The 26,638-nt window shown below is 40.1% G+C and overlaps 1 protein-coding gene across 1 annotated transcript in view; it reads left to right on the top strand.

Annotated features, from left to right (window-relative positions):
• acoxl (acyl-CoA oxidase-like) overlaps positions 1 to 26,638 on the top strand; it is a 392,592-nt gene that overhangs the window by 8,300 nt on the left and 357,654 nt on the right. The window contains exons 4-7 of the mRNA XM_072551478.1: positions 7,306 to 7,392; positions 11,726 to 11,824; positions 16,744 to 16,858; positions 26,333 to 26,419. Coding sequence (XP_072407579.1) covers positions 7,306 to 7,392; positions 11,726 to 11,824; positions 16,744 to 16,858; positions 26,333 to 26,419 — 388 coding nt within the window. The remainder of the gene's footprint in view (positions 1 to 7,305; positions 7,393 to 11,725; positions 11,825 to 16,743; positions 16,859 to 26,332; positions 26,420 to 26,638) is intronic.

The following is a 26,638-nucleotide window of genomic DNA, read 5'->3' as shown; positions in this document are numbered from 1 at the left end:
GGATATACTGTCTGAAAGGAATACTGAAGTTGGTTCAAAAGTACCAGAAGAGAACTGAGTGAATCCTTAAAGGGGAAAAAAAGGCTTATGTAGAAAGAGTAGGGGAGAGGGACTAACTTGATATTAACATAGGATATGAAGGCCATATAGTACAGGAACAGGCTACTTGCCCTAGACAGTCTTGTACTCCACTTGAGCCTTATCCCATCTTTCTTCATGTAAATCTGTCATCATAATCCTCTGTATCCTTCTCTCTATTGTACTTGTTTAGCTTCTCTTTAATTCATCTATTCTGTTTGCTTCAACTACTCTTTGTTTTAATGAGTTCCACATGATCACCACTCTTTCCTGCAGAAGCTTGTTTTGAATTTCCTATTGGGCTTTTTGGTGGCTGTCTTACATTGGATTTAGAGAGAATGTTGTCTTTTGTGGAAAGAGTATATTTAGAGGCTGTCAATCTGCCAAAACCTATTATTATTTTAAATATCTTGATGAAGTAGACCCTCGGTCTTTTCTTCAAAAGAAAAGAGACTCAGTCTGTGAATCCTTTTCTGATAATGTATGCCCTTAATTTCCTGATATCATCCTTGTAAATATTGCCTGCATGCTTGTTAGTATTTCTGTATCCTTTTTATAAAAAGCTGACCAGGAGCATGCAAAGTACTTCAAAGGCAGAATCTTCCTGTTCCTGTGTTGGTGAAATGGGTGATGACATGGGAAAATAAATGGGTAGTTAGCTCTGGCAAGGTCCTTATCCCCCTTTTCTTGTCACCACACTAGTTAAGTTCTGCATGAGAAAGTCTATTGAGGATCTCCCCAACCTGCTCCCAAATAAGGATGAGTAACTGCAAAACTTTAAAAAAAATTATTGCGATTTAAAATCACTGAGGGCATTTCAACCCATTACATATCCAGTAGTCTGCTCTGAAGACTTTGTTCACATTTGACAGCTGAGACAAATTTCACTGTAGCAGTTGAGATAATTGACAGTATTCTGGATCAACAAATTCCTAAATCACACTAACATGAGTTTTGTGCTATGTTCTAATATCAACTGAATCTGTGGAATTCTTTACTGAATCTACAGTTTTTCCAAAAATCAATCAGTTCTTCCTTTGGCCATACCCTATCGAGAATTAGAATTAGATTTATTGTCACATGTGCTCAAATGCAAAAGTACAGGAGTACAGTGACAAGTGGACAAACTTCCCATTCCCAGTGTCATCTTGGGTACAAAGGTATCAAGGTACAAAATCTTAGGTACCAAATATAAAACAAAAAAGAATACAGTTGGCCTGCAGTTGCTCCACTCTGGGCTTTCCCCACGAGGGTATGTTCTCCCAATGCTGGGCTGAGTCCCTCATGGCCAATTGCCATCCGGGCTTGCCATCCACTTCACTGACATCTGAAATCTATTCATTACTTTGAAATAGGTTGTTTAAAGACAAAAGACTAACAAATGGATGAAAACATTACTCTGCATGCCTTCAGTAGTGAAGGTAATCACTAATATCGGTTGATGCATGTGTCCTGTAAAACTCTGAATCTTAGAAACAACTTCAGGAGAGGAATTGCAGAATTGAACCTGTTTCCACCAGACTTTCAGGCAGTTCATTCTAAACCCAACTCACATGACAAATAAAATGTCTTTTCTCCCTTTGTATGTGCTTTTTCTTGTTCTGCAAATCACTTTAAATCTGCTTCTTAATGGGGTGTAGGTTTGCTCGCTGAGCTGTAGGTTTGATATCCAGACATTTCAGGACCTGTCTAGGTAACATCATCAGTGGCGACCTCCAAGTGAAGCGAAGCCGTTGTCTCCTGCTTTCTATTTATATGTTTGGCCTGGATCCAGGACAAACATATAAATAGAAAGCAGGAGACAGCTTCACTACAAACTCAACCTGAGCTACAAACCTTCACAAACCTCTGCTTCTTAATGCTTTATTTTCTCCCTACCCACTTTGTCCATACTCTCATTGTTTTGAAAACTTCTATTAATCTTTGCTCAGCCTGCTCTCCAAGGAATACAGTCCAAATTTTCCAATCTGTGCTCATAAGTGAAGTCACTCATCCCTGGAGGCATTCTTGAAAATATCTTCTGTACTCGGTAAAAGAAGACAAGGTGTTAAAAAGAAAAGATTGGTCTTGTGTTATGACTGATATCGGAGGAGTGCATTGATTCCTTTCTGGTGTCACTCCTGCAGTGGTCATGACAGATCAAATTTTATCACCGTGGTGATATGGCCAATTATATTATTTTAAATGGTTTAGTATCTTAAATAATTCAGTGAGGTTTCATTCATCAACAAAGAATAATTAATACATTTGCAAGAAACACTGCAACAACTCAGCAAAGCTCCTCAGAGAGCAAGTTCCAAACCCCCGATCACTACCACCTGTATGGACGAGGGCAGCAGGTACACATGAACACCACATCTACCAGTTTTCTTCCAAGGCACACGCCATCCTTACTTGGAAATGTATTGCTGTTCTTTCACAGCTGCTGGGTCAAAATCCTGGGAGCTATTTCCTGAATAGGCATTGTGGGTATACCTACACCAAATTAGCTGCAGTGGTTCAAGAAAGCAGCTCACCAGCAATCTTCACCAGGGCAATTAGTGATGAGGAATAATTGCTGGCTTAGCCAGTGACACCCACGTGTCATGAAAGAAGAACTGAATAAAAATAAACACAAATAATAAACATATGTTCCGATAATAACAGGCATTTTTACTGATACCAATAAACCTCCTGCTCAGGGAGGACATGCATTCATACATCATTGAACATTGTCTTAGTCCATTGAATTCTTTCTCCCCAGTGAAACTTTTATGGTAATTATTCATCTTTAGCATTAATTCACATTGTTAAAAGCAGCATAATTCAACTTTAATTTTAATGTCTGTTATCAACCAACTCTGGTTGGAAGGTGTTAGAATCAGTCATTAGAGTCAGTCCTTTCAAAAGGGAAAGTAGAAAATACTTCTACATGCAAAGGGGAGGAGAGATTTGGAACTCACTTCTGCAAATGGAAATTGTTTCTAGACTCTGGTAAATTTAAATTTGAGATTGGCAGTGTTTTTGTTACTCAAGAGTATTAAAGGGTGTTGAGTAAGGATGCAAATCAACCACAATCTCATTAAGTGGTGGAACAGGCTCGAGAAGCGAAATACACTCAACTACTATACTGAACTTCACAAAGTATATTCCAGAACTAAAATAGCAAGACCCAAAGATCAGGCAATAAGTCCATAAATTGCTCTGATTACCAGCGTAAACTGTTCTTTGAAGCTAGAATTGTCTCTTTTAATTTAATTTGAAAAGAAACTCATTTTAATAAGTGTCATTCTTCATTAAAAATTAAAACTGAAACTCAACAATGTACAAATTAAGGCCTTGACCAGTTTTCTGTTTGGACAATGTAACTGACCAGTAATTCAAGCATGAGGTCAAGAACACCAGAATGAACATTACACTTTCCAATCAATTTAATTAATCATTGCATGAAAAAGGTCAAACACCGTAAGGATGACTGACAAACTTGCAAAGTGCATAGTGGCAATCAGTCCCACAGGCAGAGTGATGACTAGACACTGTACACTCACAAAGTACGTCATTTCCATGTGAATGGCCTGCTCCTGCTCCTATTTCCATGTTTTTATGATAGTATTTTGTGTAAATTAAAATTTTCTCTCAAAATAAATTTTGGCACTGAAGTTTTCTTCCCTGCAGGACGCCAAATTACACGAATTACAAACTGCAGCATGGGTGAGCTTTTGACTTAATCAAAACCTAATCACTTAAAGAGTAAAATTGTGACCCTACATATTTGAATAAGTTTCAAGAAACAGTAGGAAAATCAAAACTGTCATCCTTGGGTTCAGGAGAGACTCGGAACACAAGAAGAGACATATTAGACTTAAATCATTAATTCTATTGCTTTCATTACAATGCTGCCAGATCTATCACGCTTTTCAAGCATTTAATGTTTTCCATTCCAGAAACTATTTGATAAGCCACTACAAGTAAGGTAATTGCAGAAGAACAGAGCTCATGATATAGGCACACTGGATGAAGAAGAAGTTTGGCTAGCTTGTAGGATGTAGAGAGTATAAGACCAAAAGATACAGTCTTATTAAGTGGGCGGCACAGTGGCACAGGGGTTAGCACTGCTGCCTCACAGTGCCAGAGACCCAGGTTCAATTCCCGACTCAGGCGACTGACTGTGTGGAGTTTGCACGTTCTCCCCGTGACTGCGTGGGTTTCCTCCGGGTGCTCCGGTTTCCTCCCAAGTTCCAAACCTGTGCAGGTCAGGTGAATTGGCCATGCTAAATTGCCCATAGTGTTAGGTAAAGGGGTAAATGTAGGGGAATGGATGGGTTGTGCTTCAGCGGGTCGGTGTGGACTTGTTGGACTTGTTTCCACTTGTAAGTAATCTAATCTAATATAGGGCAGAAGCATTCAAACATCCAGTCAGATATGCAAGTCAATGAGATCATAGTTGTTTTGATGATCCCCAATACTTCTGCCTTTTCCCTATTACCCCCCGATTCCCTCACTGTTTAAAAATCTACCTATCTCAGCTTTGAATATACTTAATGACCCAGTCTGCCATCCCCCTGTGGTAAAGAATTCCACAGATTCACTACCCAATGAGAGAAAAGCATCTTCCTCATCTCTGTCTTAAATGGGTGCTCCCTTACTTGAGATTATGCCCCCAGGCCCTAGACTCTCCTAAAGGAGAAGCAATCTAACTGCATTAATCAAAGTTGTATGATCTGCAAACCCTTACTACAGTTGTTTTCTGTGGATCATCTTGGTTTACAACAAATCCCAAGTGCTGCAGCATTCCTCCCAATCTGCTATCTCGATTGTGTATTGTTTCAGTTCTTAATTAAATCACATTAGTATTTCTGCTCTTTACCCTTGAAAAATACCTATTCTTAACACTGTATTGTTACTATTGTCTTTTTTAATCAGACTCCTATCAATTTTGTACCTAACAGGCTATTTTTCAAGAAAAAATGAAAAAAGATTAGAGACCTAAATACAAAATGAAGACCCTATTTTTATATTAAAGACTAGAAATACTCATCAATATTATTTACCAATCAGCTGCTTTGTTTAAGCAAAGGTAACTAAGTATCTCTTCTTCCTCCACTAAATTCTTGAAGATGCTCAACTCCATCATCGTGCTCCCACGAGGAGGTTGAACAGTTCATCCACTTTACCAACACCTTCCACCCCAACCTCAAATTTACCTGGACCGTCTCAGACTCCTCCCTCCCCTTCCTAGACCTCGCCATTTCTATCTCAGGCGACCGAATCAACACGGACATTTACTATAAACCGACCGACTCTCACAGCTACCTAGACTACACCTCCTCCCACCCTGGTCCCTGTAAAAACGCCATCCCATATTCCCAATTCCTTCATCTCCGCAGCATCTGCTCCCAGGAGGACCAGTTGCAATACCGTACAACCCAGATGGCCTCCTTCTTCAAAGACTGCAATTTCCCCCCAGACGTGTTCGGTGATGCTCTCCACCGCATCTCCTCCACTTCCCACTCCTCCACCCTGGAGCCCCGCCCCTCCAATCACCACCAGGACAGAACCCCACTGGTCCTCACTTACCACCCCACTAACCTCCATATACATCGTATCATCCGTCGTCATTTCCGCCACCTCCAAACGGACCCCACCACCAGGGATATATTTCCCTCCCCTCCCCTATCAGTGTTCCGAAAAGACCACTCTCTCCGTGACTCCCTTGTCAGGTCGACACCCCTCCACCAGCCCAACCTCCACTCCCGGCACCTTCCCCTGCAACCGCAAGAAATGCAAAATTTGCGCCCACACTTCCCCCCTTACTTCCCTCCAAGGCCCCAAGGGATCCTTCCATATCCACCACAAATTCACCTGCACCTCCACACACATCATTTATTGCTTCCGCTGCACCCGATGTGGCCTCCTCTATATTGGGGAGACAGGCCGTCTACTTGCGGAACATTTCAGAGAACATGTCTGGGACACCCGGACCAACCAACCCAACCACCCCGTGGCTCAACACTTCAACTCCCTCTCCCACTCCCCCAAGGACATGCAGGTCCTTGGACTCCTCCATCGCCAGACCATAGCAACACTACGGCTGGAGGAAGAGCGTCTCATCTTCCGCCCAGGAACCCTCCAACCACAAGGGATGAACTCAGACTTCTCCAGTTTCCTCATTTCCCCTCCCCCCACCTTGTCTCAGTCCCAACCCTCGAACTCAGCACCACCTTCCTAACCTGCAATCTTCTTCCTGACCTCTCCGCCCCCGCTCCCACTCCCGCTCCCACTCCCACTCCGGCCTATCGCCCTTACCTTAACCTCCTTCCACCTATCGCATTTCCAACATCCCTCCCCCAAGTCCCTCCTCCCTACCTTTTATCTTAGCCCACTTGGCACACCTCCTCATGCCCGAAACGTCAATTCTCCTGCTCCTTGGATGCTGCCTGACCTGTTGTGCTTTTCCAGAAACACATTTTCAGCTCCACTCCATCATTCCATTGTACGTTGCTCTCACAAGTGTACTGAGTGCACTGAGTTGCCTATTTATATATGTACCCTGGACAAAGAGCCTACCTCAGTCAAATAATGAGAATCCAGTCTAGTTTCAGCTATTTATTAATAAGGCTGTTGTTTCAGTGCACCTTTTGAAAGTTAGTCTACTCAAAGCTCACAACTTCAGAATTTTAAACTTTAGATTTCAACTTCAATGCCAACTGTAAATTACAATCTATACATTGCACAAATTAAAAACTTAGATACTTTCTTATTCAGCAAATGTGTGTCTAACCAGTATTCACTTATTCCTTTTATTTAGATAGCTTTTCATTTCTTTTTCAGACCTCACTATATCACAGCAGTAACTTGAAGCATTGAAGGAAAGCAGAAAGTTAACTTATTGTATTAACTCCTAAATAGAGTCTTCATCTTGCTGGTTGGCCCAGAGTGGAATTGATGAAATTATGAGAATTTATTAACCTAGGTTGAGAAGGTAGACTTGAGAAAATGATCAATTGCACTAAATGAACATTAACATCTTTCCATATATCCATTTTTATTGCTCTGTCATCCTCTTTTGCTTCTCACTTAACATTGATTGCTGAAGTGAGAATTTGAGGTTCTGGAACTACTCTGTCCAATGTGAACCAACTGCTTCTTTCACCTGTATTGCTGACTTAATCAGAAAACCGTTCATGCTGAAAATGTGTCTAATTGTGTTAATCTTGCTTCTCTTCTCTTCCTGTTCCTGCCCTGCAGATGGGTGTGGTCTGTTGGTTGTTTGGTGGGGCAATAATTAACCTCGGAAGCAAAGAGCACATTGAAAAGTGGTTTCAACCCCTAAAGGTATGTTATGCTGTATATACCTAAACAAGCTACTCTGTTATATGTTTTACACAACCTTTTTGCTGACCAATTCAGTTTTTTAAAAATTGAATATTTGAAAATCTCGCATGCATCAGGTATTTATGAAGCAACCAGCTCCATGATTCTGCCTGTTTATTTATTGTTTAGGGTTTTCCAATTGCGATCTGGAGGGTTGATTTAGGGAGGCAGTGGCATAGTGGTCATTTCACTGGACCAGTTTTCCAGAATGTTCTGGAGAAATAAGTTCAAACCCACCAGGACAGTTGGTGAACTTGAATAAAAAGCTTGCCTAATGGTGACATGTAACTATTGTTGATTGTCATAAAAACCCACCAGGTTTGCTAATGTCCTTTAGTGAGGGACATCCACCAACCTTACCTAATCTGGTCAGTATATGACTCCAGACCCAAAGCAACGTGGTGGATCCCTAAATGGCTTCTGCGTAATTATGGATGGGCATAGCCAGTGACATCCATATCACATGAACAAATAAAAATTAATTCCATTGTTTAATTTAGCAAAGGCCCACTTATTTCACAATAAGTTGATTTACTTCACTATCCTGTTGCAATGTCCTTAATTTTCCCATATTTCCTTTTTTCCCACTGAATCCATTTACACAGCGTTAACTTTCTGAAATGTTACTGTACGTTTTGAACATTTTTCATTTTACCCAGAAGTGATTCATATGATTGTTTAATGTCGTTTTTAGATTTTAAAGGTTTTGATGGGGAAGACAGTCCTGAACACATCACATACATTTTCTTTATCCGGAATATGTTTGGATAATTAAAATGACTCACATTTATAACCTCTGCTTCTAGATACCGCTCTGGTTTGTCCACAAGCTGCATCCTTAATTTTATATTGTTCTTGTGATGATATTAACGCGTACTCGTGTAATAGTCCTCTTGCTAGTGAGCTGCTTAAATCAAAAAGAATCCATTTGGAATATTTCTTTATTCAGTCCTATGCTACAATATCGGCTCTGGTTTAATATTATTATTCATCTTTTATATTTCTCTAGAAAGTCACTCAACAGATTATCCGGTCACATTTCATAGTGGTGTTCTGAAACCTTGCTGTGTAAAAATTGACTTGACTTGATTTGATTTAATTTGTTATTGTCACATTTACCGTGATACAATGAAAAGTTTTTCATGCTATCCAGACAAGTCATAACTTACTTAAGTGCATCAGGTAAAAGAACAGCATGCGGAATATAGTGTTGCAGCTACAAAAAGATGCAGAGATAGATCAACTCTGATCCAAGAGAGGTCTGTTCATAAGTCTGATAATAGCTGGGAAGAAGCTGTTCTTGACTTTGTTGGTATGTGTTTTCAAACTGCGACAATTCCTACATTATCTCAGTGATTACACTTCGATACAAGAACATTATTGACTATGAAGTGCTTTGGGAAGAATAATATTCATGAAGGCATTATAGAGGAACCTCGATTATCCGAAGGACAAAGCATGGGAGTATTTTGTTTGGTTAATTGAATGCTGGATAACATAGTTTAGCCGAGCATCTGACTTTGCAATCTTGCCGGAGAATCCGATTATTTGAATACTCAAATGCCGGATAATCGAGGATCCTCTGTATACAAATGCAAGTTTTCCTGTCCTAATGAGTTGTCCTACATAACTCTATTCAATGTGTATTACTCTTCTGGATTTAGTTGAAGCCTATTTTAATGAATACAGGGTTAAAAATCACACAACACCAGTCCAACAGGTTTATTTGGAAGCATTGGCTTTCGGAGCACTGCTCCTTCATCAGGAGGCTGTGGAGTATGAGATCATAGGACACAGAATTTATTTGGTATAAATCCATGTTTATAGCGGCACGGTGCTCAGTGGTTAGCACTGCTGCCTCACAGCGCCAGCGACCCAGGTTCGATTCCCACCTCGGGCGACTGTCCGTGTGGAGTTTGCACATTCTCCCCATGTCTGTGTGGGTTTCCTCCGGGTACTCCGGTTTCCTCCCACAGTCTAAAAATGTGCTGGACAGGTGAATTGTCCATGCTAAATTGCCCATAGTGTTTGGTGCATTAGTCAGGGATAAATATATGATAGGGGAATGGGTCTGCATAGGTTACTGTTCAGCGGGTTAGTGTGAACTTGTTGGGCCGAAGGGCCTGTTTCAATAGGGAATCTAACCTAATCTAATCAATTACTTACAGACATTTGGAAAAAGCCAATTAATAACACTTTTTCCATGACCTGGATGTTGAAATAAATATAAACCACAAGTATCTAGATATCAAAGTATAAGGTTCATTGGAGGGAGCAGTGTATTGGTGTGGTAGCAAGGAGATATGAGCGATGATTCTACCTCAGAAAAGTAAACTCCTTTTGAGCAGATCCAACATATAAATTTCTTTTATATGGCTATACGTATCATTATTGTTCTTATGGGATGTTTCTCTCGCTACTGCAGTCTGAGGGGGAAAAAGAAAAGTAGACTTTCTTTTTAAGAGAACAGAGATTATTGACCGGGTTGAAAGGGTATTTGATGAATCAACATTTCTTGGTGAAATCTGAAGAAGGCTTTTGACAAAAATAGAGTCATGAACAATGAGAATCATCCCTTGACCTATGTTTACCGTTGGGATGCATTCAGGGAAATGGCTACGATCTCTCAGATGCAGGTTCCTGAACTTATCTGTGCCCTTCTCTGGAAGAACTTTGAACAGCAGTTGAGAATTTGCATTCATCTGGGACTCACTGGCTAATTTAATACATTGAAATAATTTTTAATATGTTTTAATTAAGGCTAGACCTCAGTATTATGGTGATTTTTCTTTCTTTTAATTCAATTATTAATTTTAATGTAATTTTTGAATTAATGAGCAATGACCCTGAAATGAATTTCTGCCGAAACAAGAAAGTGAAATTGAAATTTATTTATATCTAGGAGGGTTTAATTGCCAGTCCTGACCCAATTGAAGTCCTGCTTCAACTGTTGGTTTTCCATATATTCTGGTTTGTTTTCAATTTGATGACTCGAGTCCATTATTTTTTGTTTTTGTTGATATGTTCAGAAGTGATAGCTGAATGGCTTTCCCATCACCAAGTCTCCGTGACTTTGTTTTGTTTTTAATGATTGACTGCCACCAGTAAAGCCTGTGCAACCAACTGGATGTACTCGAAATGTCGATTCTCCTGCTCCTTGGATGCTGCCTGACTGGCTGCGCTTTTCCAGCACCACAGTCTCAAGCCTGTAACCGGCAATGCAAACCATCAAGAGTGAGAGAGGGGTAGGGATAACGTGAAGGGGCTAAATCAAAATGGAGTTGGAGAGGGGTAAGACAACAATGAATCCCCAGCAGTGGCAACCTGTTTCTAAAAGCATCAAGTGCTTTGGTGGATACAGTGTGTTCCCACTCCAAGGACACCCGGGCAGGAATGTAACCACAGAAGACTGGCGCCCTTGTTTGATTGTTTGCACACATTTTGGCTTACATTTCCTTGGTTCAAAAATTTTCATGTTCTTTACTTTTCCACATCTTAATTTTTAAAGTACCCTGTCCTGCTTAACCTCTTTCATCCTTACTGCCGGCACACCTAAAGAAAGCTTGACTTCTTTTCAGGTTGTCTGTTCTTCTGTTTAACATGGAAAATTAGAATTAAAACAAGGAACCATATGACTGACTGATTTTACAGCACTTGTTAGCTTTGTGCAGTTTTTGTTTTGTTTTGAGGATCATCTTGTTTTACAGCTCTGTTCACAAAATTACACAAAGCGCAAAGCCATTTCAGTACACATTTGCAAAGGACTGCTTAGAGCAGCAGAGTATTAAAAATGTATCCTGGCTGACTAGTATTTGTTAGCTTGCCTTAGTGAGTATGTGTCTTGCCTCTTTGTGGCTGAGTTCGAGCATGCACACCAGATGACTCAGAGCACGGTATCCATTTAAGTGAAAGAACATGTGGGAATGAGTAAAGGTAGCATTTGGGGATATAAAGAAATCTGGAGGATCAAGGCTATTAAGGGATTTAAACATGCAAAGGAAAATTTATATTTTATTACTTGTTAGCAATACAGCCAAGCTATCAAAGTCACAATACATGATGAGTATTTATTTTCTCACTCAATTGAAGTGAAAATCATCTTTACTATCTATGCTACTTAACTCTGTGATCTGCCTGTATTGCTCGCAAGACAAAGCTTTTCACTGTGCCTCGGTACACGTGACAATAGATTCAATTCCATTCGATTCAATTCAATTGGAATATATTACAAACTACATTTGAAGCTAAACTACTTATGCAATGCCTTTTGTTTCTCTCCCCAATCAAATTGTAGGACTTAAAATTTACTGGAATGTTTGCAATGACAGAACGTGGACATGGTAGTAATGTGAGAGGCATCCAGACCCAAGCAACATATGATCCAACAACAAAGGTAATCAGTGGAGTGATGCTGGGATCTTTCAGCTAAGAAATTTAAATATAGTGGTTTTAGGGAGCTTCATTCTAGAAAGTAAATAGAATCAATGTATATAATATATCAATTAGTTATTTTTAATTTGAAGGCCACAGCTGATGAGTGGTATTTTGGATTAGTGGTGCTGGAAGAGCACAGCAGTTCAGGCAGCATCCAAGTAGCTTCGAAATCGACGTTTCGGGCAAAAGCCCTGATGAGTGGTATATTTAAGTATTTTGAACATTTTCCACTTCATTGCTGCATGAACTGTGGGGAAAGAAAGAAATCGTCATGTTTTGGCTAATTAAACATCGGTGCAACGCAGGCTTAATCTGTTATGAGTGTAAAAATATGAATTGTACATATGAGTGAGTTATCTCCAAAACCATCTTTGCCCATGCTTTGTACAATCCATGAGACATAGGTGGTAATCCTCAACTTCACTTTCCCATCTATTCCCATAACCCTTGATTTCCTTCACTGCTTAAAAATCTGTCCATTTTGGTTTGGAATATACTTAACAACACAGCCTTGACAGCCCTTTGCAGTAAATAATTCCATATATTCCTTACCCTCCAAGAGAAAAGATTCTTCCTCATCTCTCTGAAATTGGTAACCCCTTACTCTGAGATTTATTTCCTGTGGTCCTAGACTCTTATGCAAGGGAAAACAACTGTCCTCGTCTTGTCAAGCCTCCAAAGAATCTTGTACATTTCAATGCAGTCTCCTCTTGTTCTTCTAAAGTCCAATGTGCACAAACCCAATCTACTCAATGACTCATAAGCAAATCCTTCTATATCGGAATTAACTGAGTCAATGTCTCCAGTACCTTGAAAGATGTATCTTTCCTTCGATAAAGGGACAGTGTTCCAGCAGTTGTCTGGTTAGTGCCTTGTATAGTTATAGTAAGACCTCCCAAATGTTTATACCCCATTCCCTTTGAAGTAAAAGTCAACAGTCCATTTGCTTTCTATATTTCCTGCTGAACTTGGAAACTAGCTTTTTGTGGTATGTGCACGAGGATGGCCAAATCCCGCTGTGCTGCTGCCTTTTGCAGTTTTTCTCCATCTAAGTAATGTTCAGCTCCATGATCTAGCAAAGTGCATAACCTCACATCTTTTCACATTAAATTCTATCTGCCATTTTTTTTTGTCCATCACTTGACCACTTATTATTTCTCTGTACTCTCTGTTATCCTCACCACTTCCTTTTCCACCTATTTTAGCATCGTTCCCAAACTTGGCGATTGTATGTTCACTTCTGCCATCCAAATCATTAGCATATATTTTCAATAATTTGTGGTCGAATACTGATCTCTGTGGCACTCCACTGGATACAGGCTGCCATTCTGAAAATGTCCCCTTTATTTGAAGAGAGAGAATTGGAATAATCAGCCAATCCTCTGTCCGGGCTATATACTATGAGCTCTTATCTCAGTGAGTCACCTTATGTATGGAACCTTTATGCCTTTGGAAATCAAATATATCTACTGGTTCCTTTTTATCTATCCAATTTGGCACACTGGCTTTCATTGCTGAGATCATTGAGTATATAAGAGTTGGGATGTCATGCTGAGGTTTTACAGGATGTTGGTGAGGTCTCTTCTGGGGTACTGTGTGCAGTTTTGATTGCTCTACTATAGGAAAGATATCATAAAATTAGAGAGGGTTCAGAAAAGATCTATCAAGATTTTGCTGGGAATGGAGAGTTTGATTATAAAAATAGGCTGGGACTTTTGATCACTGGAGCGTAGGAGGTTGAGGAGTGACCTTATAGAGGTTTATGAAACCATGACAGGCATAGATAAGGTGAGTAGCATGAGTATTTTCCCTCTGGTAGGGTGTTCAAAACTAGGGGCATCTTTTTAAGGTGAGAGGAGAAGGACATGAGGGGCAACATTTGTTTGAATCCAGGAAATAGTTCATGTATGGAATGAACTGCCAGAGGAAGTGGTAAATGTAGTTACAATTACAACATTTAAAAGACATTTGGATAAGTAAGTGAATAGGAAAGGTCTGAATGGATATGAGCCAAATGCAGGCAAGTGGGACTAATTTAGTTGAGAACATAGCTGGCAAAGAGAAAGTGAGGACTGCAGATCCTGGAGATCAGAGTTGAGAACCAAGGACATGCAGGTCCTGGGCCTCCCCCCATCACCAAACCCAATGCCTGGAGGAAGAACGCCTCATCTTCTGCCTTGGGACCTTGCAACCACACAAGATTAATGTGGATTTCACCAGTTTCCCCATTTCCCCTCCCCCCCCAACTTATCCCAGTCCGAAGCCTCTAACTCGGCACTGCCCTTTGACCTGTCCATCGTCTTTCCCATCTATCCACTCCACCATCCTCACCGACCTATCACCTTCTCCCCCACCTTTATCTACCTATTGCATTCCATTATCTTCCACCCCCCCCCAGCCCCACCCCCTTTCCATTTATCTCAGCACCCCCAGCCCAGAAGCCTCATTTCTGATGAAGGGCTTATGCCTGAAATATTGATTCTCCTGCTCCTTGGATGCTGCCTAGCCTTCTGTGCTTTTCCAGCACCATATGCTCAATATAGTCAGCATGGACTAGGTGGATTGAAGGGTTTGTTTCCATGTTGTATGACTCTATGACTCTATAACTATAATATACTTGTTAGGTATGATTTCACTTTCATGAAGCTATGCTGACCATGCTTGAACATATTATGTATCTAAATGTTCTGCGATTACTTCCTTTATCTTGACTCTGTCACCTTCCCAATGACAGATGTTAAGCCAATTGTCGTTTAGTTGCCTTTTTTTGTGTCTCCCTCCCTTTTGAATAAGGGTGTTACATGGATAGTTTTCCAATCCTCTAGGACCCAATGGATTCTTGGAAGATTACTACTAGTGCACCCTGTAGCAATTTTTTATTATCGTAAGATGCATTCCCCAGGCCCAGGAGCGGTCTTGTTGCCTTTTTTAAAATGAAGCTCTTACGATCTTTTTTTAATGTACTAGCTAGTAGTTTACCCTCATAGTTTATTTTATTCCTTTTTTTTCTCATCTTTTGTTGTTTTTTTGAAATTTCTTATGCAGTCCCCAAATATCATTGTGCCCCCCAACACACACACACACAAAACTGGCTGTGTATTGCACCTGATTAAGACTGATGGTTGGGTGATTTGTCAAATTGTGCTGGATTTTATTAATGACAGTAGGGACCTGCTGTCATATTCTTTTATTGTGGGAGTCACTAGCAAAGTTGCTTGTCTCTAATTACTCTTGAACTTGCTGGACCGTTTCAGACAGCAATTAAGAATCAACTCATATTGGGTCTGGATTGCATGTAGACCAGCAGCTTCCCTTCCCGAAAGGATTTTAGTGAATCAGATGGGTTTTTAGAACAATTGCTTATAGTTTCATGGTCACCAAACTGAACTAGTTTTCAGTTCCAGATTTATACATTCAATTCAAATTTCACAGCTTCTTTGCTGGAATTTGTACAGAGCCTCTGGATTACTAGTCTAGTTACATTGCTGTTACGTACCTGTCTCTCCCTCGATTGATTTGCAGACTTCTTGCACTGGCCGGCAACCATTTTCAACAACACAGGCTTTCAGCATATGTTTCATTAGAAAGCATTTAAATTCGCTCCTCATATCATACTCTCACTGTTTAACAGAATAGATGAACAAACACAGCTATCTGCTTTTTGTGCTGAAATAAATGAAGATCTCAGCCAGAGATTGCAATTGCATTGCTATAATTTGGGTCTGTATTTTTGTTGGCTAATGCTGCTGTTCCTGATCATAGTCCAGAGATCCCAGTGAGAAGTTATCATTTGTGCATGTGGTAGAATGCAGTGTTGCGAAATTGGGTAGAGTAATTGTAGTTTGGGAGGCAGCAAGTTAGAAATTGGTGTTTGTAAAATGGGGGCAGCATTGCATGGTCTCTTTTAAAAGAAGGTGCTCTTTCAGTGCTTAGAAATTTAAAATGGATGTATGTGAGCAGCAGCTTGAAAGTTTGCAAGTACACAGACAGCGTCCGAATTGAAACATTTGTGTTGAAAGGCCCGTAGAGTTAGCAGGCCAAACAGCAGTTTTTACCAAGACAACAGGCTTTTGAATTTAGCCAATCAATTTGAATCAGGTATTTAGATACCAGGAACCTACTAAATTTAAATCTGAGGTTTTGATGACATAGGACTAATCCTGTTGTAAGAAATATTGATATGTCATCAAGGGTACAAAAGAAGGGGACAGTTAGACAAAGACCTCTGATCTATCCGCCAGAGGTAACAGCCCTCAGCTCTCAAGAGAACCGTCACAGCCTCATCTGTGTCTTGGAGAAACCACCAACCAAATAACAACAGTACCAACAATGGTGAAGGCATTCCTGACAGCAGAATCGATGGAGAAGGCGCAGAACTTTCCGGAAGATGTAACCTGGCTGTAATTTCAAGAGACTAAATTCTATTTTTATCATATGAGTGGGACTTGTATTTATTGAAGCAGCATACCATTAGAATCTCGTTTCATTTGGGGGAATAGTTAGTAGTTAGAAGGGATTTATTTGGTTTGTTAATGGTTTAGTTAATTTGTTCACTGTTAGAGTTGGATAAGTAAATTGTTACTGGTTGATCTTAAAGTGAGGGCTGGGGATTTATTTTATTTAGCCACTAGTAGTTGCTGAAACGCAGGTTACACCACAGATTATAGTGCAAGGTGTTCCTCTTTGGGTGTTTCAGTTTCAGTTCTGGGAAGGGGGTTTATAACAGCTGTGAATTAGCTGTTTTGGAATGATTTTTGATTATTAATTGGGTATGGTAGTAGAAGTGCCTAACAACCACATTCCACAAGAAATTCATGATATTGGCTAAAGGTAAGAAATTTTACGGTATAATAAAGTTAGATCTCTTCCACTTCATAGGAATTTATCATTCACACGCCATGTGAAGATGCGGAGAAAATGTACATTGGGAATGCAATGAAAGGAAACTACGCTGCTGTATTTGCTCAACTAATTGTCAGTGGACAGTTGCTAGGTTTGTATATTTTAACTCTATTCATGAACTACCTTTGACTTTTCTGTGTCAGACATGCTATGTATTTGGATGTTCCGCTATGTGGGGTAAATCTAATATCAAACGTCTTCAAAAAGTTTCAACAAAAGGTGTTCATTTAATATCAGCTATGAGCCCTGCCTGTTGGATGTGAAGAGGTGTGAATAAGGGTTTTTGACTCTGCTTCTTATACTTTTATATTTGACAACAGATTTAAGAACAATTGAATAAGTGATGTATCTAACAGATAGTTATTAGTTACAGTTCACTAATTGGATTATTTGCAGAGAACAATTAAGTAATCACACATAGGAGATCCATCAATAATTACAAACTTGTACCTCACCAGGCAGTTCAGCCATTTCATTGCATTTATACCATTGAAAAGCCACACCAAGTGTTGTCACAGGATATGGTGTAACTGCAGCCATATGCTTTGTTAAGTCAAAAGCTGTCTTAACCAGTTGACTTATCTTCAGGGCTTTGCATCATGTTTCTGCTGAGTGTATCAAACATCAAGACTGGCTGCTGCATGGCATGACATAAACATGGGCAGCAACAATGTAGTTTTACAAGTAAGATTTATGTTAGCATTTGTTTTGTTTCATTATAAGATAAATTTTAATATCTCAGAAGAAAGTAATTGTGATGATTTGAGAATAATGTTTGAGCTAAGTGTGAAACAAATGAAAACAAATTACTGAAGACACACCGTAGGTCTGGTAGCATCTGTGAAAAGAATACTGAATTAGCTCAGTTGGCTGGATGGGTTCGTTTGTGAAGCACAGTGATGTCAACAGTGCGGGCTGAGGTTACCATAAAACTCCAGCCTTCTCAACCTCACCTGAGGCGTGGTGACCCTCAGATTAAACTAACAACATCTATCTAAGGAGAAAGCAGCCTTATGACCTTCAGGGATGAGGGTGACTTTAATAAAGGTAATATGCACAAGTTTATCACGTTTGGCAGCAAAATATTTATTTTCCATAAATTCCTAATATTATGCAAAAAATGTTAAGAAAGCTGGTGGAATTAGATGGTCAGTTTGGTCTTCTCCTCCTCTTTCAGTAGTTTACAGTTGAAAGGTTGGAGAACCATTGTTTTACACAGCAGCCTATTGGAGTATCGAAATGTTTGCCAGAAGGAATAATTGTTGCAAAGGTGTTTACATCATTTTATTTGATTCATATTGAATCAGGGGTGTTCTAAAGTTGTTGGAGGAAGCATAATTTAGTTTCCATGAACCGTATTGAGTGAAATGGCTTCTCCAGTGCTGGAGCCCTCTGTAGTGAAATGGGGTAAATGTGTGACTGAATTTAGTGGAAGGAAAGAGGTTGGCTCTGGCTATATTTGGATGAGGAAGAAGGTTAACACGAGGCTGCGTTGTTAAAAATAAAGCTTGTAGTGTGTCACCTACACTAATGCAGGTCTGGTTATGTTAGTTAGAGCAAGGCTAATAATATTGAAATACTCAGTAATTTATGTCTTGAAACAAGTATTAAAGTCACGTATCTTAGTGAGCAGCACAAAGGCATTTTAAATTTTGACCTTTTAAGAAATAACTTGCATGAATTTTTAAATTACATTTTGGAAGCTGATCTTGTTTCACTTGATTACAGTAAATTCACATCCTTGGTTCAGGCAAAACATTTTGTAAGTTTACTGGGCAAACAAAGATGCTAAATTAGTTTAGCTAATGATGCCATATATGACAGTCAAGCTTCAGGTTCTGCCTTAGAACTTCAACTAATGGCTTTACTTTTGTGCTGAAAGATTCTTCAATTTACCTCCGAAGGCATGGGACATTTAACATTCAATTTAAGCCTTCAGCTTGAGGTCATTTAAAATGCTCATTTCTTATTACTTTTTGAACTTAACCACTCAGGCAGTGTTTGAATCCAATGCGTATGTGCTCCCTTGTGTAAAAGTGGTCAGAGCTTAAGAAAAAAAGTGAAAGATATTGGAGTAAGGTCACGGTTACAATAACAGCACCCATAATTAAGTGTCTCAAGGTATATCACAGAGGTGTTATAAAACTAAATGTGACACTGAGTCACTTATAAGTAGAAACTATAACAGATAACTAAAGGTTTGGTTAAAGAGGAAAAATGTTAAGAAATGTCTTAACTGAAGAAAGAGAGCTGTCTGGAAAGAATTCCAGAGCCTAGGGCCTAGGCAACTAGAGCAATGGCCACAAATGGTGGAGAAGTTAAAATTAGGTTTATTTAAGTGACTAAAATTGGATGAATGCAGAGATGTCCTACAGTTGTGGTCTGGGGAAGATTACAAAGACAGCAAAGTCTCAGGTCTTAGAGGACTTTGGAAACAAGGATAAGAATTTTAGAATTGAGCTGTTAAACTGGCAGGCAAACTAGGCCAGCAAATGCAGGGCTGATATGCAAATGGAATTTGACATGAGTTAGAAAATGGGCAGCCAGATTTTGAATCACTTCAAGTTGACAGAGGGTAGAATGTGGGATGCAGTCCAGGGATGCGTTAGAATCATCAGGTCTGGAAGTAACAGAGACATGGATGAAGAATCCAGTAATAGATGAGCTGAGACAGGAGTGGAGGTGAACAGTGTTATGAAAATGGTAATAGTTGATCTTAGTAATGATTCGTATATGTGGTAGAAAGCTTATCTTGGGATCAAATATAACACTGAGGTCAGCCATGACTTTGAATGGCAGAACAGGCACAAGGGGCTGAATGGCCTGCTTGCACCCCTATATAGTTGTGAAGTTGGAAACAACTGATTATTGCCAGGGAAAGAAATGGGTGTGGTAATTAAGGAGCAAAGTTTGTGGTTGGGAAAGCAGACTTCCATTTTCCCAATAATTAATTGGACAATTTCCCTGCTTATACAGTGCTGGATGCTGGACAGACAAAATAGCGAAGGGGTTGAGGGAGATGGTTGTGGAGTTGGTGGTAAGGTAAGGTAGGGTTTCACCAAAGATATGTGGAATCTAGTGGTGTTTTGGAGTAGTGTCATCAAGAGGTAATATAATCTTAATAAATAAGAGGGAGCTATGGATGATTTTTTGGAGTACAGCAAAGATAACTATGCAATGTGAATAGAAGCCAATTTTATGTCAACGAAATGAATCTAAGAGCACAGTTCCATCTAGCTGGAAGATAGCAGAGAGGTGATGGAGTTGACCAGTGTTATCAATTGTGCTAAAGACTGCAGACATGAGGATGGCTAATTTATTATTTATCAGCGTCAGATCGAATGCCATAGAAAATGGGCAAGTGGAGCAAGAGTAGTCCATTCAGCCTGTCAAACGTTTTCCTACCATGGAACTAGATACTTGCTGATTGTCTACCTCCAGCTGTTTTACCCCCACCCCCACCCCCACCCCCCAATATGTCCATCTTCCTTGTCATGAGTGTCCAGCAATCTATCAGTTTCTGACTGAGCCTGTGTAATGTTAGAGCTTTCACAGCCCTCTGAGATAGTGACTTCCAAAGTTTCAGCATCCTCCTCATTTCCGTCTTAAGTGGCCTGGCTCCTATTTTAAATCTGTTTTCCTTGGTTCACCAGAGCACAGAAGTAATACGATGTAGAAGGAGGCTGTTCAGTGCATTGTGGCTGCATGTCTCTCCAAATTAGTACTGTTTACATGCCTTTTATGTGTAACTGTACACATTGTTTCCACTTTAAACATCACCTATTGCCCTTCTGAATGCCTCAGCTAAGCATGTCTCCACCAAACCTCCAGGCAGTGCATTCCAAACCTGAACCACTCGTGAAAGCTTTTTTTCACGTCATACTTACTTCTTTCGTAAATTGCTTTAAATCTGTTTTTTTTTGTCCTAATATAACCAGGAAATCATATTCGTAATCCCCATCCATCCTATCCCAGACTCTCCAGAAAGAAGAAAAATCCTATTCGCATCTACTCTATCACACCCTGGACCTTGGGTGAGCATATCCTACTTACCCTGCATTAGAAACCCTCTCAAACCCCACTCTAGTACATCACTGACACTTAAAAGTCTTGACTTCATGCCTCTACTACCCAATCTGAAAACCATCTCAGGTTTTGATCTCTCAGAAGGAAATGCTTCTATTGCAACTTTACATCAACTTGTGCAGGTCTGCCGCTTGTGAGTTAAATTGAAATAATACTCCACATTTACTACACTGTTCCCCTTAGAGATCTGAATTAAGTGCCATTTCCTGTGCCGCCTTCTGTTAAATATATATAAATTGAGAAGTAGTTTTTAAAAGAATTGGGGTGCATTTTCTGTTTGCTAATAAAAAGATGTTCATCTTTTTCAGAATGAGACAGCTTTCCAGTTTTTACATCTGTATTCAAATTGCTGGAATACAACACAGCAGCTATTTTATTTGATCTAAAGAACCTCTTTTTTTTGTGTGTGTGTTGTTTTGATCCTAGCTACATATGGGCTGGGTGCTGCAGGTTGGGATTGGGTTGGATTGGGATATCTGGCCGGCATGGACGGGTTGGACCGAAGGGTCTGTACATCTCTATGACTCTATGACCAGGACCTCAGCTGGAATGCTAAATCGTTCATGAGTCACTGAAAGTTAGCATGTTGGTGCAGCAAGCAATTAAGAAGGCAAATGGTATGCCGACCGTTATTATAAGAGAATTTGAATATAGGGATATAGATGTTGTATTACAATTATGTAGAGACTTGGTAAGACTGCATCTGGAGTATTTCTCATTTTAGTCCCCTTATCTAAAGAAAAACGTACTTGCCATAGACCGAGTACATTAATGGTTCACCAACTAATTCCTGGGATGGGTGAATTGTCATCTGAAGAAAGAATAAGTACACTGAACCATTATTCCCAGGAGTTTAGAAAAATGAGAAGTGATCTTATTCTTACAGAGATTGACAGGGTTGATGAGGGTGGAATTTCCTCTATTTTGGGCTGTCTGGAACAAAGGAGGCATCCTCAACATAGAGGTACGGCCATTTAGAATTAACAGGAGAAGGTGTTTGAGAGCAGAAAGTGTAGTGAATCTTTGGAATTCTCTGCCCCATTAGGTTGTAGAGGTTCAGACTTTGAGTATGTTCAAGACTGACATTGATAAATTTCTACAGATTAAAAACATCAAAGGTATGGGGATAGTGTAGGAAAATGGTGTTGATGGAGGAGATCAGCCATGATCTCATTGAATGATAGAATGGGATCAAAGGGCTGAATGGCCTACCCCTCCTGTTTCTGTTGTTTTTCAATTCTCTTTGTAACAGTGAGTGATACTATTTGGCTTACATAGTGTCTACCAGGTGGAGTAGCACTTTGTTACACACCTTATTAGAAATGTTATCTTGTGTTGTTGATGAAACAAAATCTTCACTCAGAAGCACAACCCTCTGAAAAAATGTCAGCAGAACGGTAGAATTATTCGAAATCAAACAGTGACACAGACAGAAGAATGTCGTTCTGTCCATAAGGTCTGCACTTAATGGTTTAAGATTGTTAGAATAATCTATTTTTCTATTATATAGATGTAGGCATTGCTGGCTAGGCCAAGGTTAATTGCCCATCCCTAACTGCCTTTGAAAAGTGGTGGTGAGCCTCCTCCTTGAAGTGCTGTACACCATCTTGTATGGAAAGGTGTTCCAGTGCCAACGAAGGATATATTTTCAAGTCAGGATGACTGGCTTGGAAGGGAACTTGTAGGTGATGGTGTCCCCTTATATTTGCTGCCCTTGACCTTGTAGATCGGTGATTCGCAACTGTCTTTTGGCCACTGCCTCCATGGGAGCTCTTGTCAGGTTCCAGGGGACCCCTTTCAAACAGGGTTACGACACAAACAGATAGACAGAAATTCATGTATTATTGATCACCGAGAAAGCTTGAACATTCCGATATGCTGAACACAGCTTAAAAAAGTATGAAATTAAACATCTATCAGGCCTAATGTGGTCCTTGAGTTTGGTGCTTTTCTGTGAGTTTCGTGATAACTTGGGTATTTCATCGGTTCAGTTACCAGGACCCCCATAAATCCTTGGGGCTCCCTCTCTCACAATTTTCAGTCTCTGGCCCCGTTCAAATGTGCAAGGGCCCCTAAGGAGGCCATATGGCCTCCGTTGAGAATGGCTGTTCCAGATGGTTGAGGCTGTGGGTTTGGAAGGTACAGATTATTACTGCATAAAAAACACTTTCATCAATTTTAACACACAAGTTATTTGCCTAATTGTTTATTCTTTCTTGGGACATGGATGTAACTGGCTAGTCCCAGCATGTATTGCCAATTCCTAATTGCCCAGAGGGCAGTTAAGAGTCAACCATATTGCTGCTGTTCTAGTATCTTGTTTAGGCCTGACCAGGTAAGGATGGCAAATTACCCCACCTAAAGGACATTAGTGAATTATCTAAGTTTTTACAGCAATTGACTGTGTATTTGCCATTAGTCTACTTTTTACTTATTCCAATTCTTTATTGAATTCAGAATTCACCATTTGTCACAGTACATGTCAAGCCCACGTTCCCAGATATTGGCCTGAAACCCTCGCTTACAATATTACTGGCTCTTCCATTCCTCCTTGTGTACATTTATTTTTGATAGATGAAGCTTGCTCGTGAGCTTTACTGATGGCCTTGCTTGCAGCACCCTCTGTTGGTCAACAATTGTTTTTACTAATGTAACTGGAATTCTGTTCACTTTTGAGGTACGAACATAGAAACAGGAGGAAGAAGAACATTCAGTCCCTCAAGTCTGCTCCAGTACTTGATAGAAGACCAGGTGCTGGTCAGTGTGACCTGCCTCACCTAACTCTTGACTGTGACATGAATCCAAGGTCCCTCCCTATGGGTACCGAACTTAGCTATCAGCCTCTGCTCGGATGAATGGGCACCACACAACAATCAACAGACAGGAGTGTTCCCACCCAGTTGGGGAACACTTCAGAGGCCCAGGGCATTCAGCCTCGGACCTTCGGGTGACCATCCTCCAGGGTGGACTTCGGGACAGACAGCAGAGAAAAGTGGCCAAGTAGAGGCTGATAGCTAAGTTCGGTACCCATAGGGAGGGCCTCAACCTGGACCTTGGGTTCATGTCACATTACAGGTGACCACCATTGCACTATACACGCACACAGCTACTCCTACACACACACACACAAACACACACACACACACACACACACACACACTCTCACACACACACAGGCATTCCTATACATACATACACACGGACACATATACACAGACACGCACACACACCCTTACAGACACACACACACCCACACTCATACACGCACCCCCTCACAGACTTAAGACACTTTGCACTCACTACACACACGCACATACACTTTCTCACACTCACAACCCCCACCCCAGACAGACACACACACACAAAGACCCACATGCACACATATATTTTGTGTGATGAACTTGTACTTTCAGGGTTACATTGTACTTTGCTCAAATACTGCATGTATTCATGTAGAACTCTGAGCTCAAAAACTGCATGAATTTATGTAAAACTCCGTTATGTCACTTTTTAGATTAGAATCAATCTAAACATCATGGCATAGACAGAGAACACAGGGAGCCAACACCTTCAACATATTGTTTAGCTATCACTAACCCGAGAATGCAACTTTTTTAAAAAAGGTTTTGTGATTTACACATGAAAGAAGTGAAACTATCACAGTATTCTAACAGATGAAAGGCTTAACAGACAATCAATTTTTCAATATATAATTTCAGTTACATCACACTGCAAATGTTTGCTATAAATTCTGTGTTAGGATTGAGCCATCCACTACCACCTGATGAAGGAGCGACGCTCCGAAAGCTAATGTGCTTCCAATTAAACCTGTTGGACTATAACCTGGTGTTGTGTGATTTTTTTTTTAAACTTTGTGTTGTACACCCCAGTCCAACACCGGCATCTCCAAATTGACTGTGGTTGTTTCATTGCTGGGGCACTGAAAATGCATCTACAAGTTGTGACTGGTCAGGGGTGAGGCGTATACATTGTCTTGCCAGAAGGATGTTTTTTTTACTTGATTATTTTGGGCGGTTAAATTTTTCTTGCCCGCTGCTTTCCTTGAATTTTACTTCATTTACTGTAAAGAATGAAGAATTCAGTAAATTGAACACAGTCTTGAGAATAGTGCACGTTTTAACTTGGCCTATTGGAAGGTTTAAATGGACTAAGTTAGCTTTCTTCATTCCATGCATTTTGGAAACAAAAACAAACTGGGTTGATGGTTTCCAGAATCTTGAGAAGTCACATGAAGCATTTCAGAGGGATGAATATCAATAGGCTGGTTTGCCTTCTCACATGCAGATGCTTCCATTTCTAAAAGGAAAATGTTTTATTTTTAAACAATAACTTCAACATGTTGCTCATGAATGGGATGAGTCTTCTTATCCTGCAGTCTTGAAAAGACTACATGAACTGGAGAAATGAGATGGCAGAGTTGCAACCTTACCTTCAGCTTATGGTGTTTGTCAGCACAGTTCCCTGCTGGGCCAACGGGATATTGATTTGCTGTGCTATCCTATTCTGTCCTGCCCTGCCCTGCTATTGGGGTAACAAGATGGAAATCGAGCTCTGGTGTTCCCGGATGTATCACAAAAGTGAAAGATTTTGTGAAAGCATATTGATTTACCTGTCTTCAGATCTGGGCTGACAGAAAGCCTAGAACAAGGTTTCTGTCCTTACAATGATTACTATATTACAAACAAATAGATTCTGGCTATGTGTAAACATGGAACAATACAGCACATGAATGGGCCCTTTGGCCCATGGTGTTCTGCTGAACATGAACCAAACTCTAATACTTGCCAACCCAGGCAGACAGATAGATATAAACATTAAAAAATAATTGGTGTTGTGAATGGAGTGTAAAGCTGGAAAGGTAGTTCAATAGTCCCTATCCACAAAGTTTGCTGAGATGATTCTCTTGGCTAATCAAGACTTGCTGTTCATCAATCTCTGCCTTCTCCAGTTACTTTCACTTGCCTGCAGGAGACATAGAGCAACTGGTTCACAACTTAAAATCTCTGAGTTTAGCATTTAAAACAACAGCTTGCAGCAACTGGTGAGGGACAATAAATTGACTTTCTTCGGGCTTTACTTGCATTTTTACTGCAGAGGAAAGATCAGCACCTTCCCTTTATAGAGCTCCAATAACTTTTTTGTCTTGTTTGGCCATTAACTGTTCAACTACGTGGGAGCCAATCATGTTGATGGCAGGTGCAAGGCATTTGTCATTGATAACTAGTCATCATTCCATAGACCAGTCAGCTGCAAGTGGATGGGATGTATAGTTACTATATTTATGAGAAACTGGTGGTGTAATGTACATTCCTCAAGTAGAAATGAAGTTATAGTCATAGGAGAAGTGATCTGTTGCAATTTTGCATATTCCCTTCCTCCTTCCTGCATGAACATAGTTTTATAAAATATTAAGATTTTAAGATAGCTTATTTTTATATTTGTTTTATTTTGTGTCCAGGGCCTCACTGTTTTATTGTGCCTGTTCGAGATGATGCAGGCAACATGCACCCAGGAGTCACAGTAATTGACATGATGCACAAAGAGGGTGAGTTGGCAAATGTTTTGATGCAGAGTCAGGACAATTTAACAGCCCACAGCTTGCTTTCAAAAACACTTAATCTTTATCTTGACAATAATGTCAGACACGGGGTAGATATGCTGTTAAACACTGGAATCCAAAGGTTACTGTGAGCTATACTCTCCTGTTTAGATTTTGTGAAAATGACATCTCGCTGATGTAAGTTAACTTAATTGAATTGTGTGA

Source organism: Chiloscyllium punctatum, chromosome 3 (genome assembly GCF_047496795.1).
Source record: "Chiloscyllium punctatum isolate Juve2018m chromosome 3, sChiPun1.3, whole genome shotgun sequence".
Taxonomy (NCBI): domain Eukaryota; kingdom Metazoa; phylum Chordata; class Chondrichthyes; order Orectolobiformes; family Hemiscylliidae; genus Chiloscyllium; species Chiloscyllium punctatum.
Note: the sequence above shows the minus strand (reverse complement) of the source record. Positions and strands in the feature narration are given on the sequence as shown.